The sequence below is a fragment of the Drosophila pseudoobscura genome, chromosome 4 (assembly GCF_009870125.1).
Source record: "Drosophila pseudoobscura strain MV-25-SWS-2005 chromosome 4, UCI_Dpse_MV25, whole genome shotgun sequence".
NCBI lineage: Eukaryota > Metazoa > Arthropoda > Insecta > Diptera > Drosophilidae > Drosophila > Drosophila pseudoobscura.
In genome coordinates, this window is record NC_046681.1 from 22,197,563 (window position 1) to 22,208,957 (window position 11,395).

The 11,395-nt window shown below is 42.8% G+C and overlaps 2 protein-coding genes across 2 annotated transcripts; both read left to right on the forward strand.

Annotated features, from left to right (window-relative positions):
• Positions 1–5,570: 5,570 nt before the first annotated feature.
• Positions 5,571–6,002, forward strand: LOC6902942 (male accessory gland serine protease inhibitor-like). Its single transcript, XM_002132632.3, has 2 exons — positions 5,571–5,706; positions 5,778–6,002. Exons 1-2 carry the CDS (start codon positions 5,640–5,642, stop codon positions 5,945–5,947), a joined length of 237 nt encoding a protein of 78 aa, XP_002132668.2. The 5' UTR covers positions 5,571–5,639; the 3' UTR covers positions 5,948–6,002.
• Positions 6,003–6,117: 115 nt separating this feature from the next.
• LOC26534158 (male accessory gland serine protease inhibitor-like) lies at positions 6,118–6,577 on the forward strand. Its single transcript, XM_015180578.2, has 2 exons — positions 6,118–6,253; positions 6,316–6,577. The coding sequence occupies exons 1-2, from the start codon at positions 6,181–6,183 to the stop codon at positions 6,483–6,485; spliced, it is 243 nt and encodes an 80-aa protein (XP_015036064.2). The 5' UTR covers positions 6,118–6,180; the 3' UTR covers positions 6,486–6,577.
• The last annotated feature ends 4,818 nt before the right edge of the window (positions 6,578–11,395 follow it).

Sequence of the window (11,395 nt, forward strand, 5' to 3'; positions counted from 1 at the left end):
TCCAGCCACGTGTGCCTCTACTCCAAACACTTTGATGGCTTGAAAAAATCCACCATAAATCTGTTAGCCATTTATCTTAAATAAATTTCATTTAATATAATTTCCCATCACTTAAGTAACTCGTTTGCCCCCACCCCCACTAAATAGGGGAAATCCCCAAATGGCCAGATAAGAATTTCATTTCCTATGCGATTCACACGCGTCCAGCCACCGCTTAGGCCTCCTCCTAGGCTTCTCTCGCCCGCCAGTCATAAAAATTGATACGCACAATCGGAAACCCTTTTTCTGCTGTTGTTGTTGTAAAGGACCCTTTTCGAGAGGGCCCGAACTTTAAGGCCGAAACATAAACAAGTTAGTCAAATAAAACATTTTGTTTTTAATAAAAAGCCAAACAAACAGAGAAAAAAAAGAGTAAATGGATCAAAGTAAAAACTCCCAGGAACATATTATATATCGGAAGGGTATGTGTGTGGGTGTGCCATGTGTGTGTGTGTGTGCCTGAGCTTAACCCAAATTATCCATAGCCCGTGGCCAAAAAAAAAAGAGCGACTTTCACTTACGATTGCGTATACGCAATGTTGTGTTAGAAAATTTTGTTCAGAGTAGAAATCATGACATGTTTCGGGCCCCGGCCTCGAAATCATTTATTGCTGTCCACTTGGTTTCTGTTTTTTCTGTTATTATTATCTCATGAATGCTAAATGCCCCAAGAGAGAGCGAGAGAGAGAGAGACTGTGGGGATAAATATGATATGGGGGAACATTGTGGCAAGAAGCCCTTTGTGCCTCAAGTAATGGCATGCACTGAGAGAAGTGCGGGGCGGTTAAAAAAAAATATGTGCCTCCACCAATAGGAAGACATTTCTAGCATCCACTTAGAGTCTACAGAGGATACGCCCATTGTTCTATACCCCAAAGAAGTTCCTGCACCTATCCAACACTGTTTTTGGGTGTAGAAGAAACTGATGTTAATTTTAAAGGGTCTGCAGTTGAATTTCTTCTAAGTTACCTTTATTTTTTTCTAAGAGATACTTTTTGATGTTTTCCAACACTTTTTTGAGCTAACCAACACTGAATTTCCAGAACACTTTAGAATTCGAAAGAAGCCACCTTTCAGATGATTCTTCAAATGAAGGCTTTTCTATTATTTATTAGGAAATATTTTAGGGAAGTTACCAACACTGTTCCTGTCTGCCCAGCAGTGTTATTGCTTGCCAACACTGTTTACCAGCATAAGCGACCAACACTGAATTGCCAGAACTCATGAGAATTCGAAAGAAGCCGCCATTAAAATGATTCTTTCAGATGAAAGCTTTTGTATTATGTATAGGGAAATATTTGACAAAAGTTACCAACACTGCTCAAAGCACTTTCTGAACTCCTGGCCACTCCCTAAAATATCTACAAAAACTGTCTTTTGTAATACCCATTCCTTCTTTTCAGTGTACAACTATAAAGTACAATGTACATATGCAAACGAGTCCGCCGTGATATCTTCTACAATTTATCATACGGCAGAACTGAGTTGTGCGTGTTCCCAGGCTCCATTCCTCCCCCTGTCTCTCCCTCTGCGTGCGGGGTGTTCCGGTACGAGACATTATAGTCATCATTATCATCAGCATCTTCATCATCGGAATCATGATGATGATGATGATGATGATGCCACTTGGATATCTTGTGGCTTAGCCTGACCCATTATCCCACTTATGCACATTGAAGGCATTCAGTCAGTCATTCAGTCAGTCAGTGAGTCAGTCGTCTGCCATCCTGCTGGGTTTTGCTCGACTCTGACTCTCGTTTTGGGATTGCGCACGAGTTGAGCAAAGGGAGAGAGAGAGAGAGAGAGTGCCACAGATCCTGTGGAGTCCTATATGTCCTGTGTGTGTGCGTCTGTAGCCTTTCCGTGTCATTGTAATGGCGGCACATCCGTTGCAAGTAAATGCCATTTGTCGAAATAAATTTCCGTTTTATTTAAATCCACGCACAGTCGGAGCCACAGCCAGAGCCAGAGCCCGGGTCTGGGCAGGGAGAGTGGTTAGAATGGAGGTGGAGGTTTTAGGGGGGAATAGAAAGGGGGGTGTGGGGGATACACACATGGACAAAGCGAGGCTTAAGTGTATATTTTATTATTATTTGGACTGCTTGATGACATTTGCCAGCTGCCAAAGACCGGATGTCCTTCTATGCACACGTATACTCGTATACCTCTGTTTCCGGCCCCTTCATTGTGCCATCATACCCCCAGCTACACTCTGATATACCCTGCTATCACCTAAAGTACCCTGTTACTCTCTGCGCTGTACTTTGTTCCTTTTTCCTCTTTCCCTCTTCCAACACCCTCTCTCTTTATGCCGCCCGTTGGCTTTTGATTGCCGCATTGCGTATGTTCATTTGTATTTTTTATTTGTCCTGTATCTAACCATCTATCTATCTATCTATTGGACTCACTTTACCATGCTCTTGCTCTCGCTGTCGCTCTCGGAAAAAGGTGCATTTAATAGAAGGTTGGGCAGTGCAGCTCCCTGGAACGCAACAAATAGGGCCCTCTCCCCTGACCTGCCAGACCTGCCAGTTATTAGACCTTGCTCTATCCCTTTCTCTCTCTATTTCCTGCCCAACAACTGTTGCCTGCATTCGGTTTAGCCTTTCGTCAGCTGCAAATCATTTGCCAGCATTAAATGTTGCCCCAAAGGCCAGAAACCCCTCGCAAACGCTCTCAAAAGCCCTTTGGCAAAGTGTTTCCTATAACACCACCCACCACTCCATTCCGCTGTCATTATTTATGAGATATTTCGTTCATTCCATGTCCAGCATTTGTTCGTTTTTGGAGAGGCAGGTTTTTCTATGCCAGAGAATTGTAGAATAGCTTTAAATTTGGATCAATTTTACCATAAAATTAGCTCTTAAATGATTTGTAAAGGTTTTTTAAGGAACATATGAATTAAAAATGTTTTTAAGTACAGAAAATTGGGTGTTTTAAGAGTATATCGATAAGTACTTATCATCCATCTTCTTTGAACAATTTTTTAGCATTTATTCAACGAAAAATGCTTTGTTTTTCCATGGTTTGTCTTCTAATCTTCTGGAAAAGATACATTGTTTATATATACTAAAAGATTTTCCATACCATTGTGGAGTTTTCTTTATTGAATGTAATTTGTACACTATTTTCTACTGTAAGATGATATTTCCCTCGGTTTCAGGGAAGAAATATGAATGAGGCATAGGAAATGTACTTACCGCACCAGGAATCAATCTACCAAGAGAGCTGTCAATGTTTATGGATCATTTATCCAAGTTTCGGACACACGCATGCCATTTGCCTTCCTTCACTTTAATGAAAACAGAACCCACAGCGAGCCGAGGGCCTAGCAACCGAATACCCCCCCTTCCACGATGTCTGCTTGATTTTCCGGGGTTTCCACACATTCATTTGCATATATGGAAATGACAAAAACATGGCCGAAAAATTGAATTGAACTTGTGTCCATGTTCCATGTCCCATGTCCCCGTCAGTCGGTCAATCAGCGGGAAGAGCCGCCCGTGTCGACGTCGGGATCCTTTCTCTTTAGCAATATGTTGTTCCCCCCCACCGCCTGGAGGTCACAGGCCGCCCCCCTCCCACTCATCGCATCGAATCGAATCGCTCCAAATGAGTGACCAAACACTTTGAGGGAGGGCCCCGGGCAGGCATTCCAGCTCCTGTTGATGGGACCCGGAACCCAAAACCGAAACCCTTTTCTGACATTTAATGTTAAATGCTTCGTTATTATTGTGATATGATGCATGCCGCCCGCAGGGGCAACCGGCAACCGGCAACCTTTCCAACTACGAGTATGTCAAGCAGCAGTCCCCGTCCCCTCTCCTGCCCCCCGAAATGCTTGTTTCTTGTTTTCGTTTAAATGTTTAAAATTTTAATGAGCGACAGCATTCAGTTTTAATGCTATGCAAACACGTGTTCATTAAGACCCGAACAACTTTAAATGCCCTTCAACGTGGCCTTAAAGTTTCGCCGGCCTGCCATTAGATAGAATTTTCTATGGATTCCTTTCGGCAGCACACTTAAAATAATGAGCGCTTAATTTGGCGCAAATTCAGGACCAGAAATGGAAACCAGAAACTTTTCTGCACGTTTTTTTTGCTCCCTGATCTTCGACGAGTATTTGTTGAGGCCAACGCAATCATTACGCTCGATTAGGTCCTCCGATTCGTTGGCTCTTTCTAGCTGGGGTTTTTTCCTTCTTCTTTTTTGGGGTAATTGATTTGAAATTGGTTGGCGCTGATTTCACACAAATCTATCTCAACTTTCTATGAGCGGAGCGGAGTGCCGCCCCTCTGTTCACTTTGTTGAAAAATAATTACGAAAGGCAAAGACTTTGTCGGGATTAAAAATAGGCAGTGTCTAATTGGGCGTACATGATTTGCGGCCTCCCCCGGCGGACTGTCATAAAAGCCAGCAGCAATCATCATGTGTGATGGCAGATAAAAGCTGTTGATTAGATTGACTGGTTGGAATAAGGTAACACGTGTGGCCCCAACCAATGAAGGAAGATCCTGCGCGCTGGAGGAACATAATATTCACACGCACACATTCCTTTCACAAATCGAATGGCACTAGAAGTGCCTCCATGATATGGAAATCATTGGTTTGGACATCCTTACTCTGTGGGGGGAACACCAGTCGGAAGAAGACATCGCTTACGTCGTTCTATGTCTTGCAATATGCTACCAAAAGGGTGCCTGGCGAAGATGTTTGATCCGGCCAAGTGCAGACTGTCCTTAAAGTATAGTATAGTCTCTGAATATGTTATTCAACTTAATGTGGAGGCTCTGAATCAGTATCTTTGCATACTTTGCAATCTGTTTAGTCCTCGCTGGACTATGGGGTATCGGCATTGAAGCTATGGGATGATTCTGGCATGGCGATGACTTCTTTGATACCCAAATGACCCAGATTTCGCTCAATGGACTTCGTCCTTAATGAGCTTCTTTCACTCTTTCTTCGCCTTTCAAATGGTTTCAATCCTTGTTCAGTATAAGACGATGCCATGGATGCATAGATCGATAGTCTGCCTCTATAAGGTTGCTTTTAGGCTGTAGATGTAGCCCATCTTTTGGCTCTCGTTTAAGTTCCTTGCTTAGAACATATGAAACATTGAACATATTACAAAATTGTTTTCTTAAATTTTTCAGTCCTCACCTGGTTTCTCAGGTGCCCGTTGAAGAGTACTTAATCTCTGCGTTTGGCCTGCCAAATGAATCATTTGAGCTGCTTTTCGTATTGGTAAGCCTACTTTTGTGGTCCAATCGGTATTAGCAAAGGGAAACATTCGTTGAGGGAGTATATATTCTGTATAAGACTAAGGGGGTTATGTCCCAGGACAGCAGGGGCGACATAGTAGAGCATGGTGCCACTGTTGGTCTCATCCGAGAGACTGTCGTTGCTGCCACTGAGCTCCCATCATCAGAGCCCATCACATATAGAGGAAACTTCTGGACTCGACTTTGAATCGGTTTGTTCCGCTTTGATTCCCTTTCCAGAACTAATTAAACTGAATGGTGTAACACAGTTCTTACTCCCTATAAATACACTTCCCGTTAGAAACCAGAAGTAAACAGTCCACTGATCCGCAAACGAGAATGAAGTTAATTCTTATCGTAGGCTTTATCTTTGCCTTGTCTGGGGCTGCTCTTGGCCTAAGGGATGGTAAGTTTAACGAGAGAAAGGGTGCATCGCATTGTAACACTGATTGTATCTTTTCTCACTGTCTTTTGCAGCGGTCTGTGGTCAACCACCAGATTTTAGTGGCCGTTGCCGTGGCCTTTTTCCATCTTTTAGTTATCATCCCGATAAGAACGAGTGCACAGAGTTCAATTATGGCGGATGTGACGGAAACAAAAATCGTTTCTCCCTGAAAGAGGACTGCGAGGCAAAATGCAAAGAATAATTCATTGTACATCATAAGTTGTACGAATAAATAGATATTCAATTGAAAAATGTTACAGACTATGGCTGATATTAGGATCTTTTGGTTCAAAGAATATCGGTTCTCGGCTCTGGAACTAATTGTTCCAGAACTAATTAAATTATTGTTATTCTTCATAGGTCTACTTCGTCGTAGAAACCAGACAAGTCGCTCCACATCAGCTGGAACATAAAGCCCACTAATCCGCAACGAGAATGATATTAGTTTTCATCGTAGGCATTATCTTTGCCTGGGTCTGGTCTGGGGCTGCTCTTCGCCTAAAGAACCGTGAGCTGAGCGACAGTATGACGATGTATCTGTATCTGCAAGTATCTCATTCTACCTTGCAGCGATCTGTGGTCTACCAGCGACCAGCAGCAGATTTTGCCATTACACGTTTGATAGTTTTACCTATGATCCCAAGACGAACGAGTGCGAAATGTTCGTTTACAGCGGATGTGGTGGCAACGAAAATCTTTGGGGGCAGAAAGAGCTCTGCGAGATGAAATGCAAGGTATAATCACGGATCTACTTGCCATTCGAAATGAGACAAGTCGCTCCACATCATCTGAAACTGTTATATATTAGAATTATAAGCAGCGTATTGGATCAGCCATGTGAGTTTGTATTAAAACACTAACACTATCACACCCAAATATATGTGTGTCTGTTTTATGTCCAAGAATTGACAACAAGATTATTCTCAGTGTGAGCTTTCGTTGCCCTCTTTACGAGAGAGTAAGTGTTTGTGTTAGTGAGAGAGTGCGAAGGCTCAGAGAGGATCAAAAGGGTCACCACTTGTTAGGTGGTGTCATCAGCACATCTGTTCTCTTTCAAGGACCATCCGTTGGTCAGTATGCATGCAAACGTGCAGAGCGTAAAACGTTTGCTATCTCTTTCCAGCGCTTGCCTGTCTGAGAGCCATGAGAGCGTGGATGGTCCTCACCACAGCGGACTACGTTTACATATTTCACCTTTGGTGTGCCTCTGCGATAGTGTATGGGGGTTTGAAAGAGAAAGATTGACATGAAGCTTGGGTCTTGTGACGTGTCCCAAAGAAAATAGATCCGAAAATCCGAAGCCCGATACCCGCGATGCAGTTTGCGGCTGTTCTTGCCTAAGTTTAGAAGCAGCAGCTTTGATAAGTCGAAAACAATGGTTATGATGATTTTATTCCATAAATATGGCAGCCATCAAGTCAGTCGCAGATTGAGGATGAGGCCTAGGTATTCTTCCAGCGTTCGATGCTTGATTCTGGAACCGTTGACTGAAGCACTTCTAGCTCTGGTTATTCCCATAGTTTGTAGTTCCAAAAACACGTGCTTCTCATGCCCCATTCTCAAGATCTCAAATGTATTGCTTTTCGGAAAGCTAGTGGGTTGTTTTCTTCACATTATAATATAGAAGTCAAGTGGGGAAAGTGTATTCGAATACACATCATCCTAATTGAATTAAAGGACATGCCCTGTGGCCTTTGATGTCACCTGCAGCCCAACCGAATGCGATTAGCCCCGTTTAGTCTCTAGTCTGAGAACTGCCAGACCTATCGCTGTCATCTGGCATGGCGAAGAGATGGGGGAAGGGGGTATTTTTTAAGTCACGAGAGTCCTGTGTGCAGTCACTCAAAAATGCAAATTAGCTTGTGAAACTTTAGGCTTAAACCTGGCCTACTCTTTTGTGTTATTCCCAGTCCCCCTCCCCACACACAGACAGACAGACACGGGGACGAGGACGAGGACGAATACGAGTATATTTGGGTTAATGAATAGACAAACTTTCGACAACCTCAATGGCCCAAAGTTGGGCCTGGCCCCTCAAGACCCAGGAGACCCAAGACCGGAGACCACCTACCTACGATGATGGCGACATTTCTCAAGGAAGCGCGCCACTGCACAGCCAGGGGGACACAGCAGAGAGGGAGAGAACACTCAGACATATGTGTGTCTGTGTGTGTGTGTGTGTGTGGAAAGGCAAATGCAATTCAAAAGCTGGGGCGGGGATAAGGCTCTGAGGCTAAAAGGATATCTAAGTGAACCTGAAGGTGGACTTGGTCTTGTCGTGGCATTATCAAGTGAAATATGTGCCAGGGAAAGGAAAAGCCAAGGAAAAGCAGCAGAAAAATGGTGAAACTTGTGTGTTTGACTTGCAGCTTTCTTGGCCCTACTCGGTCGGGGGTTGGGGGCTCCACAAACTTTTGAATATTTCATCATTTTTCGGTTGCAAGGTAGCAAGCGTCTCTAAGCCTATTAAGGACATCAAACAAACATTTTGCAAAATTAAATGGCCATGCAAGGCAAGCACATGTGCTCCTCCATCCTCCATCCTCCATTCTCCATCCTTTGTGTAACTTTGCACAGAATATTTCAGATATTATGTCACACTTAAGGGACGTTCTGTGGATCCTCCATTTATGACGACCGCACAAGACACACACGACACACGGCCCCCTGCCCAGGCGCCGCCTTCAACGGAATGGCAAAGAAAATGCAAAACATTTTCAAATATTTATGAGCTATTAACACTTGGGGGAAAATCTCTTAAGAAGCTCCATCGCTCCACTGCTCCACCCTATCACTTTCGAATAGGCTGGCCTTCTGCCTTGCGGTCAAATTTTCGAATTATTTATTGTCTTTTCATGGCTTTTCGGTTATTTCGGGTTTAAATGGCATCTTAATGGCTCCACTTGCCACATGCCACTGTGTGGTCTCTCTGTGTGTGTGTTTTTCGCCCAAGTTCATTAATCTGCAGTTAAATCATAAAACTATCTATTTTGTTGACATTTGGATATAGTTGAATTGTGGGAATTTTTGGCTACATTTGCGAATATATTTATGGGTGGACTGCAAGATTTAATATAAGAGATTATTTTGTTAAGTCTATTGGTTGACAGTTGACAAATTTCTTCTAAAGGGACACGCGCGTGCTCTTTGAGATCTGCAGGCATTGGAAAGCTTATAAAACATCTATAGTACAATGACCTCCTCCGGGGAATCCCTAGAAGATGGCAAATGCCAACAGAGGCTACCACTTTGCACCATAAGAAACGAGAGCCCTCCGGGGACCTGCATTTGAAGAACGCCATTATTTTTATATAAAATATTTTGTGTTATAAAACATTAAAGTTAAAGCAGAGGGACTTCTTCTTGGCGTAAGTGCACCACTACGGAGCACCCGGTAACATAATTGCTGGGAGTTTAACCTGGATTTGAACGATCTCACATATATTACAACCCTTTGCCATGTATAAATGTATAATTCTATTATAAGTCACATTAAATTTATAATATTAGCCATTATTACACAAAATATATATGGTATTTCGTTCTCGTGGTTCTCTAGTCCTTACAAAACCATTATACTCAAATATCCACATATTGCTTGTCCTTAGCAATAGATTTGTTCGTTTTACTTTAGAGAAACTGGCGGATAGGCGCCAAGATGGTCCAGAATGTTGGAAGCAACGCGAACCAGTAGGCCAGAGACGGCACAGAATCGATTGGTCCATAGAAGAAGTAATCGAAAACATGAAAGAACTTCATTAGAACTTAAGCTATTAGTTGGTATTCATTATAATATATTAGGTATTATTACAAGCAAATAGATCGAGACTTGGATGTATTCCAAAGCCACTACCAAACCTTCCATCCCTTCGAAAGTTTCCATTGGAAACCAGACCCTAAGCCAGCCGAAGGATGTTCCCAGAAGATGCACCAGCTCAAGCCTGTGTAACTACCGCAATATTCCCTTGCTAGATATAGAGGTGGAGGCTTTATCCCTTAATGGTAAATCCTTTCCGCCTATACTCCTATAGAGATTCCAACAAAATGAAGTCTGATGTCTTACTTTTGCACAAAGCCAAAAATACTTTCCCCCCATAACAGTTTATCAGGATATTGACAATGTTCTCCATAGTCCACAATATATATTTGTGATTTCATTCATTAAACTCGATTCTTGGCTGGCCAAAAAGTTTCCGTTTTGTACCAGAAACCCATTGAACTTTATGGAAAACTCAAAATCAATGTGAAACTGCCCCTCCATGAACGAGGATGTGGATATATGCACTTTCAATGGCTCGCTTCGCTTGGTTGCTGGAGGGGAGGCAGTGGGTGGTAAAAATAAAAGAAAATGCTGAAAAAAAGTTAGCTAAAATGCGGTCAACGAACACATACGAGTCTACGAGTATGGGGCACAAACTGAACAACATTCGGTACCAGGCAGGAACAAGGAAAACACAAAAAAACACAAAAGTCATGGCAGTTATCGCGACAAAAGCCAGCAGAAAATAAGTAAGGTTAAGTGTCGTGGATTTTGGTGTTGTAGGTTTAGATACTCTTGCAGATTTATCGTTTATCGATATTGATCTTTCAGAAGCTATGGAGAGCATGGACGTTATCGTTTTTGTTATCGAATTATTGTTGCTATACGGATATCGATTTTGCATGACTATTGGAAACCTTCCTTTTTAGAATTCAGTTATTTATATTTATCGTTATCGATATATTGTTATCATATCGATATGGTGGGAGCCATTTAGAAAATCTGATTTATTTGTAATATATAAAAATCGATATAGCGGTTATCGATTATAGTCGTTATCGATTATAGTCGTTATCGATTGAACATTACTTTTCGTTATAGATCTTGTGTAAGCTATACAGAACATTTTATTTGTCATTATAGTCATCATAATTATCGTTTTTCTTATCGACTTATCGTTTCGATATCGATATCAATCTTGGTGAGCAGCATTCCAGTATCACGGCATTCGGGTCTGACGCGTGATTGCCATTTTGCCATTCGGTGGAGAAATAGTTTCAAAGCAGTAACATTTCCCTCGCAAAAATCGTATGTGATATCGATACCGATGTATAAATGAATCGATATTTGACCAGCCAGGGCCTGGTTCGGGCTTCATTATACCCTCTGTAAGAGTATTCCAAGAAAAAGACAAACAAAAAAAAGAGCCCTAGAAATAGTCCTGGGCAGGACTCTGAACACTGCAAGACCTTTGCCTAAAATGCTGTTTATCTTGTCGGGCCCATGAATGCGACGCCGCTAGAGCCTGTGAGGGTGATAGTGGTGGGGATAGTAGGGATGCCGGGTGCCAAGAATTCTGCAGGATAGCGGCCCTTTTAGGTTTGTTGGCGCTTGCTAACGACACCCTGCCCTGCCCTGGCCCTGCCCTGGCCCTGGCCAGAGAGCGACCAGAAAATGAAGTAGCCAGCCAACAGGCGGCTCCAGGACCCAGGCAGGACGACGGGCAAACGTTCTGTGACAGCACGAAGGACACAAAACAGGACTAAAAAGAAAGTTCGGAGCGCACATTTTTGTGGTCGAGCAAATTTTTGGGCTTCGATGATGAAATTTTGCTGCCAAATAGGTTACAAGCAATTTCTGCTCTCGTACTCTCCGCCGAGCCGGGGTCGA

Bases quoted from the DNA above. Each gene is read 5' to 3' on its own strand.
- LOC26534158 (XM_015180578.2), top strand. From the start codon at position 6,181: ATGATATTAGTTTTCATCGTAGGCATTATCTTTGCCTGGGTCTGGTCT. The intron at 6,254-6,315 runs GTGAGCTGAGCG...TCTACCTTGCAG, and splicing joins TGCTCTTCGCCTAAAGAACC to CGATCTGTGGTCTACCAGCG.
- LOC6902942 (XM_002132632.3), top strand. From the start codon at position 5,640: ATGAAGTTAATTCTTATCGTAGGCTTTATCTTTGCCTTGTCTGGGGCT. The intron at 5,707-5,777 runs GTAAGTTTAACG...TGTCTTTTGCAG, and splicing joins TGCTCTTGGCCTAAGGGATG to CGGTCTGTGGTCAACCACCA.